Here is an 18,640-nt window from a genome sequence, read left to right as displayed (position 1 = left end):
AAAGAGAAGAGAAAAGGAACTTAAGTATCTGGTAATCTAAATATAGAAACAAAATTTACAGAACACTATTTGTCTTTGAAAGTTAAGAAAATAGTCCAAGTCCTTCAGGGACACAAAAGTGAACTGATAAAAATGCTATGATGTTGCTTGAACTTTTCAGAGTGATTCTTCAAAATCTTAACCTCTATAAGTATACTTTAAAGAGTTTTCAAATCAGTGAAGCAGATAATCATTGGTAGCCATTATTGCAGGTACATTTAACAAAAAACCAACTTAACTTCAATGAAGATATAACACTACAACATAAACCTTTAAGAAACCTTCAGAGAAAAACATTAAAATAGATTTTATCTTAGGTGATCAGAATTTAAATTTAGCATATGAATACAGTTCAGAGAAAAAAAAGAGAACAATATATTAAAGCAAAAACAACTTACAGAAGTCCGAAATCACAAAAGAACCTAGATGACTAAGCTAAGCCACAGGTGCAAATACAGTAGAACAAAAACAGTCACATACACAGATCTTTATCTGTCAAGGAGGAGGGAAATGTTTTTTAATTTTTTATAAGTGAGGTACTAATTTCATACTCTTTGGTTAACAAAAAAAGAATTAACTCAAATGAGTCTAAATTGCATTATAATTAGTATTTGATCCAGTGACAAACAGGTATTGTTTTTGACTAAGAAGAATTTTTACTGCAAAAGAATACTGATATTGAAAAAAAAACTTCCAGTTTGTACACAAAGTGGCTGACACTGCCCAAATCAGAGTATTCTTAAACTATCTTTGCAAAGAGATTGAATGTGGCTGGTTTTAGTTTATTTTCACAATACAGGTTTTCAAACTTCACAACTGATGACAAACATTCAAGAAGTAATATTTGACTCAGCCAAAATACAGCGTTTAGTGTCTAATAAAAAAATTCATTTTCAGATCCCTTTCCCCCTTCTCCCTCCAACTACAATAGATTAGATTCTGTTGGGTCTACGTAAATCATCCATATTGTCAAGTGGCAGCTCCCTTAACACAGGGAAATTCACTATTTCATTGAATTTTATGAAGAAAGGGCCTTGAGGAGTTATAATCTATCTTCTACACCTTACAGTAGGGCCATCTTTAAACAATTTATTTAAGAATTACCTCCAGGCTTTATTCCTCTATTCATAGAAAGACCAAAACAGATCCCACTTAACAATAAAGGTATTTTTCCTCTTCCTATAACTAGTAGTGTTTATTTATAACAGAAAAATTATCTGAATTTCTACATTACAAAAATCTAAAATGGCTTCAGGACAAAATCTACTTTGAGAATCTCTTGCAATAAGGGATAGAAAATACCTATTTTAATATATGAAAGGAAGTCTCTAAAACAGGCTCTAGAATCAGCAGATCTGGGTTTGAATCACTTAGACCACTTATTAGCTGTGTAATCCTTAACGTCTTTAAATCTAATTTTCCTTTTTAACCCACACAAAGGAGATAAAAAACAGTAACTACCTTAAAGACTGTGGTGAGGATTAAATGGGATTATACATTTTAAGTGTTTAGATAATGCGAGGGACATAGAGATACTCAATAAAGCTTGATTTCTATAATTATTACTAGTATGGTACTTTCTTATTTTAAAAATGTTGAGTTTTTTTTGGTTGTTTTTTGACCCAGCAATTACACTGAGAGTATATCTGTGCAAAGGAATATTGTATAGTACTTAAAAATCTGACCAGAAAAAAGTATGTAATAACATGGAAAATGGTCATATATACAATTACATGGAAAAAAACACCATTATATAAGAGAATGTAGAAAACGATTGCAATTTTTAAAGCGTAGGTTGTAGTAGGATGTACTACTGAAACACGAGCAGAAATATAACATCTTTACATGCAATAATCGAAAGTAATCAAATCCTTTTTTGTTTTGTAAATTTTCTAAATATTCTACAATGACCATACATTACATTTATAAGAACTTATAAAATACACACAGAACATACATGATTTTTTTTTGACTCCAACTTTCTCCAGAAAAGTAGAGTCAGAGAAAAGAAAAAAGAATGGAGAAAAAGAGTCAGAAGTATTTTCTTAAAGCAAGATTTTATATAGAGGATATTGGTGTTATTATATTAAAAAACTGCTATTTTGAATTATTACTCTCTAGCTTTAAAGTTAAAAAAAAAACCCAAATAGAGTCCTACATCTCAAGTACAGCATACTTAATCATACCTCCAGAATAATACTTCACTTAGAGATCAAGTTGATATGTATTCTCTTACTTAAGTAAATACTATTTAAACTTTGTAATAAAAGAAGATCATTAGATAGTAGAAATGGCCAACTAAAACTTATTGGTAAATTTATCCCTACATTATGTCTTAATTATTAGACAAAAGGATAATATTTTAAAAGGCAGAAAGTCTCTCTCGATAAACATTAACTCAGAGAAAGTAGATGGATCATTAAATCCTAAAGCCCAGGTTTTCTGTATCAAAATTGGTATGGTACTCGGCTTTGGTTATGGATGCAGTCACCTGCAGAGTGAGAAAAGAAGGCTGTGAAAACAAGCTAAAAAAGCCTACCAAAATACCAAAGAAATGGTCTGCTAAGAAGGGAGAAAACCAGAAGAGAATAGGTTCACTCAAGGCAGAAAGGAGTTTGTAAAAAAGGAAGAAGTTACCAAGAGTGTCAACCACCACAAAGAAGTAGAAAAAAGATGAAGCAGTGTAACTGAAGAAGATTCTTGATGGGGACAAACTGAATTCATAGCTCAGAAAAGATCCTTGAGATGCTGCTGGGCAATTCCAGAACTCGGAAAGAAGGAAGGGAATATGACATCTCAGTAATCCAGGAATGCTACTGTATTGAACCTGAATCAGGCGTCATCAATCTACCTTGAACCTGCCTGTGGGGTTGAATGACAGCCCTGTATAGAAGAGCAAAGTCTGAAAATGATATCTGTAGGTTGAATTAGTGAATACGTCAATTAGAGACAAAACTACACGTAAGAAATTTAAGAGAGATTAAGGTCAAAAGCCCTGGTTCTTAAACTTTACTGATCATAATTACCACCAGTGGTGCTTATAAAGATACTGACTCCTGAGTACCATTTCAGAGATACTGATTGAGCGGGTCTGCATGGGGCCTTCCAAACCGCATATCTAATGGTACTTCAGAAGATCCTGGTACAGATGGTTTGTAGACTACACTCTGAGGACAAATTACCAGCATTTGGGCCATATGGACTGACAAGTGATGAAAATCTCAAATTATGATGTAAATGAAGAAGAGTTAAAAAAATTTTAATGATATATAAATAAATAATAAATAAAGCACAAGAAGGAATAAAGTGATGTTTACCTAACTTATTAAAGTTAGTTAAAGGCAGTCCATAGGGCCCTGTCAAAATGAGAAGTGAAGCTAATAATTTAATATGGACAGGACTGGACTAAGCTGGGGCTGTGGGGCAGTGGAAGGAGAGTGTGGATCAGTCTTATAATTTGCCTTACTTAGCTTTTCACCAATGGAAAACATGTTAAGAACAGTATAGCTGATATTCCCAGAAAGAAATAGTTATTTTTTAAGTAACATGATGGTAAACAAATAGAGACATTTATATGCTATGATTTTAAGGAAGTACATTATTAACAGTTTCTTCCACTGGGAATCAGGGGAGCTGGTGGCAGAGAAGTATGGAGTGCAAAGATAGAGTCCTGAAGAATTTACATGTGTAAATCACTGCCCTTTGACTCCCACATACAAAGCACATACTGACATGTTACCTTTCTAAAAGAGAGGCATTAGCAGCATTGGAGAATGAGTACAAATTTCCTTACTTAAGAATGAGGCTTTCTCTTAACATAAATGCTGTTAAGACAATGAAGGCACATAATCATGTTATGAAATTCTAAATGTGTTTACATATCACGCCCTAAAAATTAGTAACCTTAATTTCTAGACTCCACAAGGAATATGAAAGTGCTAGCCCAGAACTTCCCACACTTCCATCCTTAAAAGTATTCAAACATTTAATACAATAAAAGGATGTGTTGCTGACACACGCTTGTTTGATAAAAGCCATTCGTTAGGCTTGATGAATCTTTTGTTATCAAAAACTACACATACCTTGACAAAGTGGACTCACAAATTATCTTACACTTGTCTTCAGTGGTTTGTTACTTATAAACTTTATTTTATTTACTTTTTATTCTCACTTCAGTTTCAAGTTTATAGTTTTCATGACCTTAACAAGGAAATAATACCCTTCCGCAGTCTATGGGAAATTTCTTGGGTGTTTCTTCACCTATTAACAAAACATGCCTTCAGTTAAAACAAGAGGCCCTTTTATGCACTTATCAGGTATGTCTTTCCCTATTATTCAATACTTGGCAGAGCCAGTAATGTAAATATGAAAGTAAACCTTTACTTTCTAAATATAATGCATTCTACTTATAAAATAAATACATTAGTGTATGATCTGTGCGATTTACAGAGGATCATAATTCCATATTTAATGTGAAATAGTCACTGCTATCAATATAAAGATATACCAACTATTTGCTAATCATATACAATAAATTTAGAAAAAACATCCTACGGAAGAGTGTATAATTTTAAAAGTTTAGAGAGCCATAAGTGCCTAAGTTTAAAAATAGATTAACTATAGTGATAGCTTTCATTGCCTCTTAACTCTAGAAAGAAATGAAAATAAATAGACCTTTTTGTGAATGAAAAAGTTAGACATGACCTCACTCCATTTACTGTGAAATTCTGAAAGAGACAAGAAAGATTTTGACTTGGTGTATGTGAAGACAAAAAATAAAACAAAAAGTTGTAATGCAAATTACTTTTTAAAAACATTTCTTATATTTGAAAATCAGAACATTATCACTTATTTTGAACTTTTCTCTCCGTAGCTAAAATGCCTGCTTATTTTTAAGAATAAGAAGAGATGTTATACACTGAGCACCCTTATTATTCCAAATATTGCCATTAAACCTTTCACAAATGAGCAAGCTGAAGTTCACTGAGGTGAAGCAACTTGCCGAAGGTCACAAGCACTGTAAATAGTTAATATAAAGTTCTTTCCTCTACATCATATTGTATACTTTGACTGTCTTTATATTTTAAATTACTCTATTCTCTATTTTCTTACTCCACAATGCCTCAGAATAAAAGAAACTCCCTAAATTTAATGGAAAATTTTTATGGAAGAAAAGAAATACTACTACCTAAAGATATAAACTGCTTATAGATACATATCCTAATTTCAGAAATGTCAAAAAATGAATATGTAAAAATGTAACTAACAGGGCATAACACACTTTCATACATCCTCAACACCTAAGCTACAATTTCTTAGCACTCTTGATAAGGATTCTATCAGAACATCAAGATTAGAACGCTTAAATATATTTGATTTCAGAAATTAATTCCATCAACTATCAGAATTCATTCTTTGAATTTTCTTAGCTTAGATTTGAGGAAGTCTGTCTTAGTTGTAAGCAAAAGCGTACTTCTTAAACCAGAATATATAGGTTAGAAAGACTTTTTTCTTGTTTTGGTGAGGAAGATTGACCCTGAGCTAACATCCTTGCCAGTCTTCCTCTATTTTGTATGTGGGACGTTGCCACAGCATGGCTTGAGGAGTGGCGTATAGGTTCACGTCCAGGATCCAAATCTGTGAACTGGGGCAGCTGAAACAGGGTGCATGAACTTAACCACCATGCCAATAGGCTGGCCCCATAGAAAGACAATTTTTTAACAGAAAGTACAAAATAATGAAATAGTTAAACAATGTTTAATAACAAGGAATAAACTATTTAACTGTATCTACATATAGAATACATGACATCTCACTTTCTGTTTTTTGAAGCCAAGATTTAAGCATTTCCTATTATTTGGGTGTCATTTCACAACTCTGAGAATATGTTAGCTTATTTCAACTAGGACCATCTCTTTGCAATGAACCATGTCTCTCATGCTCACATTATATGTAAATACCGGAATAACAAGTTTATATAATTAAAACATTCTATATTCCTTCTGAATTTTTATGTTGGTATATTTTTATAACCTAATTTCAGTATTTCAAATGCTAGGTTAATAAGGTAAAAATATTCTTATTAACTTTTTAAAAGCTGTAATGAAATATCCTTCAGCTTAACTACCAGATTTTTAGTAGGTAACTTTTTTCTCCAAAATAATAAAAAATAAAAACATTAGAAAACTACTTTAAAACTAAAGGATAGCATGAAGTTCGTGAGTTTTGAAAGGCATTCCTATGTATGGCTCCCTACTGTACTCTGATTAATTATCTTAGTTATGATTTAGTTTTTCACCACATATGGTATTCCACAGCATGCTATGTAAACACATCAGGCCCATATGCCATCTAAATTAGAAAATGGCTTGGTTTTTCCAGTTTGTAGTAAGTGTAACTTAAAAAGTGATTTACTTTTTCCATTTTGCAAATTATTATAAGAAAACATTTGTCTAATTTTAGAGGTTCCAATCATTTTATTTCCCTGTGAATATGATGTTGAAATATATAAAAATGTATGCCATAAATACTGACAAACTTTACCTGGAAGAAAGAAATCATATGTTCAAAAAGATTCTTAAGGAATACCCGACCATGACTTATTGAAGTATACCAATACACTTACTGCGTATCACACAGTCCCTGCGAAAATCACCTCAGTGACAGAACTACACAGACTAGTAGGGATTCCAATTCCATTGTAAAGAATAACGGTAAACAATCTCTTTTTTTGCTGAAAATTGTTACTTGATAAAAATACTACCTAGGGACAGGTTTCAGAAATATGTCCAGGACAATCAAATAAACCACCTCTTTGAGCCAGCAATAATGACAAATAAGATGTTGAGTTCAGTACACAAAGTTCTGTTTAAACAAATACACTCTACTGAAAAAAAAAAAACACAGTACCAACTATAATTAGTGTAATCAATTGTTAATGGCTATTACTTCTTATTGAATTCACAAATCATTGTTACTAGTCTCAAAGTACAGCACTCAATCAGAAACTAAGGGCTTAAAAGACATTTATACAAACAATTTTGCTGCCAAAGACAATGCAAGAGTAACTGGGCACAGCCTGAACTTAAGTGGAAGACAACTGAGAAGACGAATTGGAAGTTTGTGGGTTTTATCCCACACGCTAGCAAAGAGGAAATCTACATTTGAATATTTAACTATAGCTACCATCAAAGATAACCACACCATAGTTTTAATTCTCAGACTTCAGTAAGTCTACAAACCACCACAGATTTGTTCTATGGGATTCTAACGTAGGATACTATATAAAAAACTTTTCTCCAGACTTTTACATACCTGTGTCAGTAAAAACGCAAACCAAAACTCAATAAAGCTCAGTAAAGCACACTGCTGTAAGTTCTAATGCTTGTCACACAAATGCTAGAATACTGAATTAAGATAGATAAGTGCTGTAAGTTTTACCTAAAAATGACTTCTTTGTCAACCGTGCTAAATTTAGAAACTTCAAATTTAACCTATTGTCAGATAAAATCCCAGAGGTCAAATGAATAGTTAAAATATTAAAAAGTCCTATTTTTTATGGGTCAGTTATATGTTTCAAATTTAAAAGAACTTTAAAGGATAATTCATTTTAATTTTATATTTCTCATAAATCTTCATAATACATAAAATTCAGACATTCAATTTCCAATATTACCAGGTTCAATTAAATGTGCTTGTTTAATGTATTGTGGCAAGACACTCCTTTGAGAGATTGTTCTGTTCAGTTCTTAAAAAGGCAAAATTCTCAATGACTGTTTTAGTTGAAAATAAATATTCATATCTTGTCATTTTGATGTAAGTCTATCAGTTATAGAATTCTAGTTGCTCAATGCAGAAAATTTGGAAAATAAAGCAAAAATGAAAAAAACATACTTCCCCTACTCAGGGATTTCTAATTACAAATGATTACCAAAAAGTACCACTTGCCTCGGCCAGCATGTCATGCATTTCTAGTTCAGATAATCTTCCACAGGGATTTACGTGAGATTTCTATGCATATGAATTCAACTTACTACTGTGAAAAAAGAGTAGCACACTAGAAATATCAAATAAGAGCGAACCACATGGAGGTCTCTAAGCTAACACAGCTCATTTTGCAGTAGTCAGATAATGACCTGTCATGTATACTCTGGCTTTTCACAAAACAGAGCTTAAACAAGGATGAAAAGCTAGAATCATAACTGGCACAGTCACTGTAAAATATATGATGTATATTTAAATTCTCAGTGGTACTTGTGAATATATGTGACTTGAATGAAGTACTTTTGAAAGAAATATTTATACATGTTCACTTAATCATGTCAAATTAAGTTATCTTCATTTGGGGCATTTCAGCAGACAGAAGTTACTGATATCTATATAAAGTATACCCTTGAAAAAGACTGAATAGTAAATTGTGCCCTATATTTAAAAAAATATTAAGTCCACCTTATATCTTATACGTAAGCATGCAAAATAATTTCAAAGTGTCAGTTAGTTGAAGTTAGACTTGGGTTATACACACTGCATGTATTTGTTTTAAAATTTTTAAAAAAGTTAATTTTTAGCTTCAAAACTTTTTTAATAACTGAAGAATTCATAAAATACATAAAACAGTAATTCTTATTCCTGACTGCTCAATAAAATAATTTGAGGAGCTTGTAAAAAAGTATAAATGTCCACCCTCATTTCCTCTCTCTCCCCTTCCTGAACAATTCAATCTAAAAGCCATCAGATGGGGCCAGCCTGGTGATGCAGCAGTCAAGTTTGCATGTTCTGCTTCGGCGGCCCAGGGTTTGCCAGTGCAGATCCTGGGTGCAGACCTATGCACTGCTTGTCAAGCCATGGCTGTGGCAGGCATCCCACATATAAACTAGAGGAAGATGGGCATGGATGTTAGCTCAGAGACAGTCTTCCTCAGCAAAAAGAGAAGGATTGGCGGCAGATGTTAGCTCAGGGCTAATCTTCCTCAAAAAAGATAAATAAAAATGAGAAAGAAAATAAATAAATAAAAGCCATCAGGTTATGCTAAGTAAAATAGGTGTCCATGTGGGGTGGTGGTGGAGGGCGACAATAGATTAGTTAACCATGTAAGAATATATATTAAGGATAATGGGAACCAGTTTTCTGTGAGGGAGAAAACTAGAATGGTTTCTAATATCTAAAAAGGAATAGAAAAATAGAAACAAATGTGTATGTATATGAATGTACACACATATATCTAGTCCTTGGCTCTGTCTATCAAGAAGACCTAGGAGGATCAGCATCCCAGTAACAATGAGCACATGCAGTACCAAGATCTTGGTTTTAAATACCATTCTCCACTAAAAGGAACAGGGTTCCTTGGAGAAATGGCTGGGTCCAGGAAAGAAAAGCACTAAGTTGAGCCTGGAACATCTTTAGTACGGAAGTACTCAAAAATTGCTGGGATCATGTCAAAAGGGGACAGATGTGAGGTTGAAGTGGCAGAAGCCAGCCTGAAGTGGCTTCCATTAGCCAAATTTGGGCCAATTTGAACATCAAAATAAATAACAATAATAACCAATATAACCCATTGAATAAAACAGAAAATGAAAGTTTGAGAAGGAATAGGATATTTATATATCCCATATATATTTATAAATATAAATATTTATGTATTTATACAGTCTCAAAGTTCTTCTGCACAAATTATTAATTAGAAAGGAGAAGAGAGTGGAGAAGATTTGCAGATAACTCCTTCCTCAAGTAATTATAGTTAACATCACCATCGATGGTTCAAATCAAAATCAGGTGTCACCTGATAGAATACATATTGCATTACATCAGTGATATTCTTATCAAAGATACAAAACATGAATATAAACACAAGGAAAGATCAGAAAAAATGCAAAGTGAGAGACATTCTATAAACTAACTTCCCTGTAATCTTCAAAAGCGGCAAAGTAATGAAAGTCAAGGAAAGACTAAGGGACTGCCCAGATTGAAGACTAAAGAAACATAATGAAATGCAATGAATGATTCTGTACTGATCCTTTTGCTATAAAGGACATTACTGGGACAAATGGTAAAACTTGCATGTGGTCTAAGGATCAGATGGTAATAATGTTTCAATGTTAATTTCCTGATTTTGTTGGTTTTATTTTGAATATGTAAGAGGATGAAAAAACACTAACAGATGTAAAGCAGAGGTGTGCCAATATACCTTATGAAAGATTACTCTAGTAGTAGTATAGGACTATGGTCTCCAAATATTTTTGTTGATGTACCCCAATACTAAAAATATTTTAAATATGTACTTAGTATAAGTACATATGTGTGAAGTTATATCCTGTTCCATAGTACTAATATACTTTTTACATTATAAAAACACTCAGGCATAGAAGTTAAAATGTAACATTCATTTTTTAGAATTAAGTTGATTTAATTAGTCATCTTGTCTATCTCCTGGGGTGCAAACACTTGATTTTGGAGGCCTCTAGTGAAGAGAATGGGTAAAAGGGGAGATGAGTCTAGCAGATGTATTTAGATAGTTTCTGAAATGGGAGGAATTGATAGAATGAGGAAAAAGTGAGGCACTAAATCAAGGCGGCAGCAGCAGAGAAAAGAAGCAAAGAGAAGACTGGAGAAAGATTTAAGAAAGAAAACTTTTATAGGACTCAGGAAGTGATTTTCTTTATGGGACGAGGATGGGGAAGGCTTGAAGATGATTCCGGGTATTTGGCTTGGGTTAATGGATGGAAGTAGAGATGGAAGAAAAATAAGAGATGGGTGAGGTGGCGGAGGAAGAATAAAATACACTGCTTTTCCAGACTTACAGCATTCATTAGCAATAGTATTTTCACAACAAGTTAAAGAGCAGGAAAAAAACCCTAATGCATGGTGATAGGTAGCAATGAACTAGCTCCATTAATTATAAACACAGTACACTGTCTGGATAGCTGTTGCCTTTGTTAAATGTCTTAAAGCATAGCCTATGAGAGAGGTAGGTTTTGTGTGTGTGTTTCCATGTGTGTAGATTTGTGTCTCCGTGTGCACACATGTATATGTATATATCTGTGTCCATGTAATTGGTCATTTTTCATGAAACCTAAAGTGACTACCTAGGTTTATGAAGAACTGATAAGGCATAAGAAAGTCATTATGCCATACTTCATGGATTTGGAGAGAATAAAGTCATTCTACATACAAATATCAAATAATTATATTGTACCCTTTAAACTAATATAATGATCTATGTCAATTATATCTCAAAAAAAGTCATTCTACGTTCAGGTAAACTGTTATTAAATCGTGTTATTAAAACTAACTACACTTAGGTCTATTTTATCTTTCATGTGCTAAAATGGAAAATTATGGATTTAGGTATGATGAATCTTATTAGATTTTTGTGGAATTTGTATAAAAGTAACATGCAGATTAGTGATAGATTTTTGCTCTCATAAAGCCCACAGCAGAAAACCTATTACTTGAAAGACAAAGTCATGTACAAATGTACTATGCTGCTGAGAGCATACATGGTAAGATTTTAGAGTTTCCACTGGTATGCAGAAGTTGGAGACAATGTTAACAGTTAAATAATGTTTAAAGTGCAATGCATTTTCAAGCACATATCCAACTATATACCCTTACCTTCTATTATCTAAAATTCTAGGAAAAATAAATAATTTCTTGAGAGTCAAACTTTTATCACAAAAGTTAAGATTTCTTGAACTTAATCCTGATTACCACAGGGAAAGGAAGTTGGACACATATTTTACGGCTATAACAATTTTACATTCATTTCCCCCAACCTAAATTTATTGGTAACCGATTCACTTCCTTTCTCCTGGCAATAACTACTTCTATCTTAGCTTTTCAAATCATTAAAATGTATGAATACGGCAAATATACTCAGTATTAGCTAATAAATAACATGCCACCAAAGCAGAGGAAAATGAAGGATAAGCAAAGTATGTTAACTTTCATGCTGGGTTTCTTTTAGGCCTTGAGATGATACTAATTGTCTTGACTCAGATGTTAATAATATACTGCTTTCTTAATTTGAAAGCTTCTGCAGCAATTCACTGAATTACAAAACATGACATTATCTATCAATGCTTTCTTCTTGGGACTCAATACTAGCAAACATCTTTCAAAAGAAAATAGAAAATTTACTACCTGCTGGTCAGGAACGGAAGTCTTAAAGAAGTGAGCAAAAGAGAAGTGGCGCAACACAAATATTCAAGGGAATGAATTAAGTTGCCTTAACTTTCAGCTTAACTATTACATTAAATTTAATTTTTCATTGAAAAAAAGTAGAAGTATATAATATAATATAAATGTTGGTATGATAAAAATACAAATCCATTTCACTGATATAATCCTTACAGTCAACAGCTGTGACATTCCAAAAATTAGAAACCATATTTGGAGGAAATTTGGAAAATGTTGGTTGCTCGCATCTGGTAGTCAATCACAGGTCAAACAGAGTATAGCAAATACAATGCAAGTTTTCTAACAATGTGCCTTCCTAATGGATTTCCACTCAGAGTCCAAAGATCTATTCTCTGCTAGAGAGGGAAAAACAAAAACAAAAACATCTTACCCTCCTCAATGACCACAGGCACCTACTGCATTTACAAAATGTATAATGTACTCCTAAATATGTAAAATATGCCCCCTCGCATTTTCAATATTCATTAATGAAACTACTATATAACTTAACAAAGCCACTCTGCATTTAATGCAACGCTATATAGTTATAGTAGTATAGAGCCTTTGCAAAAGAATATATGCAACAAGGCATACTTACAAAAGGAAAGAAATCCTTTTTCAAAATTTGCTTTCCTAACTTGTTTGTCGAAGGTAGGAGGAAACCCCAAACAAAAAACACACTTAGAAAAATTATATTATACCACAAGACAACTACTGAAAATCAATCGTATGTCACTATTTTTTTTCATTTAAATACAATTTCTGGAAAGTATTTTTTAATTATGTAATAAAATCTTTTGATATTAAATATGCTCCTTCTTAAATCTGGGTCTTAGGAAAATGAATGGAAAATAATTCTTGATATTGTATAGTTTAAACGTTGGGCAAAAATGCTTGATTATGAAATAAAATGCATAGTGTATTCTATTTTAATAAGCAGTATACAAACGTAAAATTTTTAATAAATTTGGTTATTTAAAAAATTTTAAATAGTTTTTTTCTATAACCAAATGCTTTCTGCAGTTTTTGATAAATAAACTTTTACAAATGGCCTCTGTGATAAGCCGGTACAAATCATTTTAACTAACGATAAAAGGAATATTTTTGATTCCCTGATCAGACAGGAATTCAGTATTAATTTTAATTCACTCTAGGACAGACAAATGCACTTAAGTAGCATTTAAGAAAGATGGCTTGATGGTCACATTATAATAGACAGTTAATTTCCACTGTCTATTTAAGGAAGAACAATTTGATTAACACACAGCTAACCAGAATGCTTTAGTTCAAATATATTCAATATTTCTGTCAAATGAGTTAAAGCATCAGGAGTCTAGCTATTCACTCACACACTTAAAAACACACACACACACACACACACACACATCTTAAACTGTGGACCACCACAATTTAAGGTTATAATATTGGTATTCAAAAGACACAGTTTCAATAGTTTATTTGTGTAGATAAACTATTAAACAACCTTATTAGAAATTTTATCCTTTCTACTTAGCTAAAATAAATATCAAGAATTTTAGGATATAAAAACTAGTTTTCTCAAAGAACAGATCTTATAAAACACTCATAGTATACTTATATCTTAAGATGAGCCATTTACAAAATAAAATTGTATTTTATTGGTTATTCTGTTGGTTAACATTTATACATATACATATATATATACTTGTCAAAACAAATTTCTTTGACTCAAAGCAGAGTCATCCTGCTATCCCTAGATGCAGTAAGTTAGCAAAGGGTGACTTTTTTTGGCTCCGAGAACACTAATTAATACAGAGCAGTAATATAGGGAATATACAAAATAGCTAAATATTTCACACAGGAAATTTATATAATTTAGTACAGCTGTTTATTCCTTAATTTAAGGGCAATAAAATCATCATGGCAATATATATTTAAAGTTAATTAGACTAAAATGTTAGTCCTTCATATTTCAATTCTCTTTAAAGTTAGGAAGCTGATGGTATGGTATAGAAAAGCTATCAAAATGAAGGGAAATGGTACTTTCTGTTACAGGCTTTTTCGCCCTTACCTTAGAAGATGAAGAATCACACTCCTGACATATCCATCCATAGCCTGTTTGTTTAGGGGACTTTTTCAAAGGAGGATCCAAACAGCCAAAATGGTAGCACAGTCTGCATTCATCGCACCTGAAGGGTAAACAGATTTATGGTATATCTAAATAATATTAAAAAACAACTTTTTCAATGACAAATGGCAAACTATTGTACATCTCAACTTTAACACTGTTAATTCTATCCTTAGCTCACAAGATCATCAAATTAATGTTTACAACAATCTAAACCTGAAATAAATATTTTAGAACAACAAAATACAAGAAAATTAACAAACAAAACAAATATCATTCAGAACATTTTAACAGTAGAAATGTTAAGAGCATATGAACAAATGCGTGTGTATAGCCACATATGTTCAAAACCAACACACACAGAACAATATCAATTTGAACTTCAAGAATTAATCATTTGCCCATTAGATAGTTTAAAAACATTTAATAATATATATATCAAGATTATGAATTCAATCCAATACATTGTGATTATTTAAAAAATTTGAGAACTCTAAGGAATTCTATTAGGTTACACTAAGCTATAATCAACTCCACACAAATTATACCTCATCACTCTCTTTCTCCAAGTTAAGGTGGATTGTAAACAAACTTTCTAACGTTTATAGCATGCTAACACAATCTACAGCAAATAAAAACCATTCTAAGAATTTGATATTATTTTCTCAAATATAATTTTCTTAAACTTTACCTGTCACTTTCTCTCAGTATATTTGGTTTTTCAAAGTACCTCCTAGTACATTTTAAAGCTCATTAACAAATATTTTGATAGTGTCTTTGCCACCTATGACATACAAAATCTAAGAAAACTATCATACCTATTCTTCGTTTCAGACAATCTCATCCTGCTGACAATGAAGAAAGATCTGTATTATTTCAGTGTTTTGTAAAAAGAATTTTGCATCAGTTGGAATAACAAGACCAAATTTAACAACAAATAACAAAGATGTATACATCTTATGGAAAAGATTATATTTTCATTTTCTTTGTTGCTCTTTTTTTGAAGTTAAAAAAATAATACTGTCTCTAAACCCATCTGCCAGATTGTCTTTATATATCATTTCTCTTACTGATTTAAAACTTAAAAAGTTGAGAAATCCACAACTAAGAAACCAAGAGGAAAAATTTACAGGATATGTTACTTGAATAAAGTGTAAAATTACTATTCAATAACCATTTGTTAGAAAAAAAGGGGAAAGAGCTGTTGTTATAATTAACACACAAAGAAAAACAATTGATTTTCATAAACCATCACATAAAGGGGACTATAAATCTACATTTAGCATAAAAATTTCATATGATGCTATAAAACCCAATCGCCCAAAGACTCATTTTGGGAATCAAGAGTTTCAGAGAAGTTAGCAACTTAGCTAAGTTATTCGGGTATAAAGAAATCTAAAACACAATTATATGTCATAAGTTTACGCATTTCTTCCTCTATAACTTTCTCCCTATGAACCAAATAAACTTACGTATTCTTCCAAAACTCTTCCTTTAGACTCAAGATATCAACTTGAAAAAAAAAAGTTTACTATGATAATTCTAGCTATAGGAAAAAAAAAATAGGAATAACAGTACTTTATCTACTATGCCAGTATTATAAATAAACTATCCAAAAATATATTTAAAAGAAACTAAAATGTTCAAATACCTGTTGTTCTGGCGTCAAGAAAAAAATAATAGATAACATGTAGCTGACGTCAAATTTAACATAGAGACTAAAGGGCAAGCCCACACAATTCTATCTTCTTTCTTCTCTATTCAACTTATTTACCTTTCAACAGTTAAAATCTCAAATACATTAAACATACGGTTATTGGAATCTTCACAGTGTAAGTACTTCTGAGTTTATGAGAAGGTTAAGATTTCTAGATAGTTGAGGACATATTCTTTCAAGCATGAAAACCAATATTCCAATCATCTTTGATGGGAAATTTTAAAAGAATCACATTCTTTGCTTCATCAAGAAAATATATTAAATATCATTTAATCTATCTTTGTCATCTCAGGGTCATGCATACTTGCAACGGATGCTGCAAGGTGTCTAACACTGTGCCAGCCTTCTGTGTTTGCAGTGCGTGTCATTAGTCTGCTGTTCTGTTGAATTCTCGTATTCAACTTTTATAGGTTTCCAGGGTCCTCACTTATTTGCAACGTATCAGCCACTGCTTTCTGATATTGTCAGTAAATTTGTCTAAGCAGCATTTCTTCAACAATAATTTGTTGTGGATTCAGAAATCAGATCAACTAAACTTATTAAGACTATGCAAACTGACAGTGAAAAGACATGAAAATGAGAACTTCTACTGAGTTAAGTACATGGACTCAACTTTGCTTAACTATAGTCTTTCTTGCTTAACTTCAGGTTTTCAGGCAATGTGCCTTACAATTTAGATTGTCAACAATCTGGGCTCTTGATAGGTGAAGAGTTATGGGATTAATGTTTTCCTAGTTCATATCAAATCTCTGCATATTTACTTTATAACTCTGTGTCATAATAACTTGCAAATTATGATTTCTAGTGTATAACTTGAGTCAAACACCACGATGAATAGAAAATTGAATCATAATTCACGATTTTTCACACTCATGTGTGCAGGTGATTCCTGTTGGTATATCTATGTATTACCAGCGAATAAATTAAGAACAAGTTTGCTACACTGATATGGTTCTTATTTGTAGTTGATTTCAAGTACCTGTAAAATCAAGTTATCTTTCAGCTCAGGAATAAATGTAAAAGGGAAAAGAAAGGTTTTACATGCTAGATTTGTTAGAAGATAATGTTGAAATATGTGCCATTTGGAAATGATCTAATCCTTACTGACTCCTTTATTGGTGATACTTTCTGAAATGCCTTAGTCTACATGTGGAACTCTAATGTACTTGTGATGGGTCCTAGAGGAAAAGTAGAATTTGCTTGTCAGAATTAGGGGGTGACATGGGAGTTCTCTCAAGTTATAACTCACTCATCAGTAAATAAAAACTGCAATTTTCCAAGACTAAATAGCAAGGAGTAGTTAATACACTTAGGGACTAGAATATTGAATTGAAGAGATCTTTATGTGCTGGTGACAAAAATATCCTGAATAATACAAGTGAGCTCAAGCAGAATTTGCAAGAATTAATATACTGTTGTCAAATGTAAGAGATACCATTAAGAATCCTAGAAATCGAAGAACAACGTAGATGGTAAAAATAGTGGATTACTTATTTCATGCACACACACAATTTTGTAAATTTTAGCAAATTGTGTCAGCCAACAAATTCTGGCTATGTTACAAATTTAGATCATTTTAAAAATTCAAAAATCAGAAACTCATAAGGGTCTGCAATCATTCTGCTACCTATAAGCTGAAACAGAGTTGAAGTAGTTATTGATGAAATTATTATTTATGGTCTCTAGCTGTACTTCTAACATATACTTGGAAACACACAACTGCAGCACATAATGCAGTACATATTTAATTTGCCAAAATAGTGAAGAAAATGTTTGAAAAATCTTTTGCAAAAGCAGTCATTGACCCACAAAATCACAATGATATAACACAATATACTTTATTAAATAACACAAATATCTAGGTAATAAAAACAGACTATTATACCAATAGCACATATATTAAATAGGAAGACATTGTCTTAAAATAGTAAAAGAGAATATAAAACTCACCTATAAGTAAACACTATGAACTTTGTAAATAAAATGCAAACTGGATGCTTAAAGAAGTATCCTTTAAACATCTAATACTGTACACATCAACACTATAGGACATTCTAAAATTACAGTTTTAAAAGAGATAAAATGAATCCCATTTATAAGATAAAAGGAAACCTGATGGTTCAATTAGATTCTTACTAAGTACAACTTCCTAGGCATCAGATTCATAATAGATAGAGATATAAATAATAAAGAAGGTATATACGTATGTGGTCTTTCACACATTGATTTAACAAAATGCAGGGACCAAATAAACATAGTTCTATGGGTATTTAAAATACTTACTTAGCATATGGTTAAGTATAGCACCCTAGACAAAGAAGAGGAAGAAAATGATTTATGTTCATATGTCCTATGATCCATAAAACAAGCAGTCATGTGTTTACCTCATTACTGAGAATATGCATACATGTAAAAAGAAATAACTGATTTACTTCCACCTGTGCCTAAGAGACAGGCTAAAAGCCGGTGTTACAAAGGGTTTCTTTAAATCCCTTAATTTCCAATTGATAATTTCACCAGGAGAGTACACTAAATAACTACTTTTTAAACTACCCAAAGCAATTAAGTGTACCTTCTATGCATACAATTTATAGCCAGAAGAT

The 18,640-nt window shown here is 31.9% G+C and overlaps 1 protein-coding gene across 6 annotated transcripts in view; it reads right to left on the bottom strand.

The window, feature by feature from the left end:
* The window catches only part of PHF14 (PHD finger protein 14), a 200,780-nt gene that overhangs the window by 54,437 nt on the left and 127,703 nt on the right, over positions 1-18,640 (bottom strand). For 4 of the 6 annotated variants that reach the window (XR_011437822.1, XR_002807434.2, XM_023639286.2 and 1 more), the window contains one exon: positions 14,264-14,381. Coding sequence is in view for 2 of the 6 variants with exons in the window: in XM_023639286.2 (XP_023495054.1) it covers positions 14,264-14,381 (118 nt within the window). In the remaining 4 variants the exon portion in view is untranslated. Of the gene's footprint in view, positions 1-14,263; positions 14,382-15,138; positions 15,169-18,320; positions 18,346-18,640 lie in introns of all 6 variants that reach the window. The other 2 variants (XR_011437823.1, XR_002807436.2) reach the window with 1 other exon arrangement.

The sequence above is a fragment of the Equus caballus genome, chromosome 4 (genome assembly GCF_041296265.1).
Source record: "Equus caballus isolate H_3958 breed thoroughbred chromosome 4, TB-T2T, whole genome shotgun sequence".
NCBI lineage: Eukaryota > Metazoa > Chordata > Mammalia > Perissodactyla > Equidae > Equus > Equus caballus.
The sequence above is the reverse complement of the archived record's forward strand: the minus strand, read 5'-3'. Positions and strand labels throughout refer to the sequence as shown.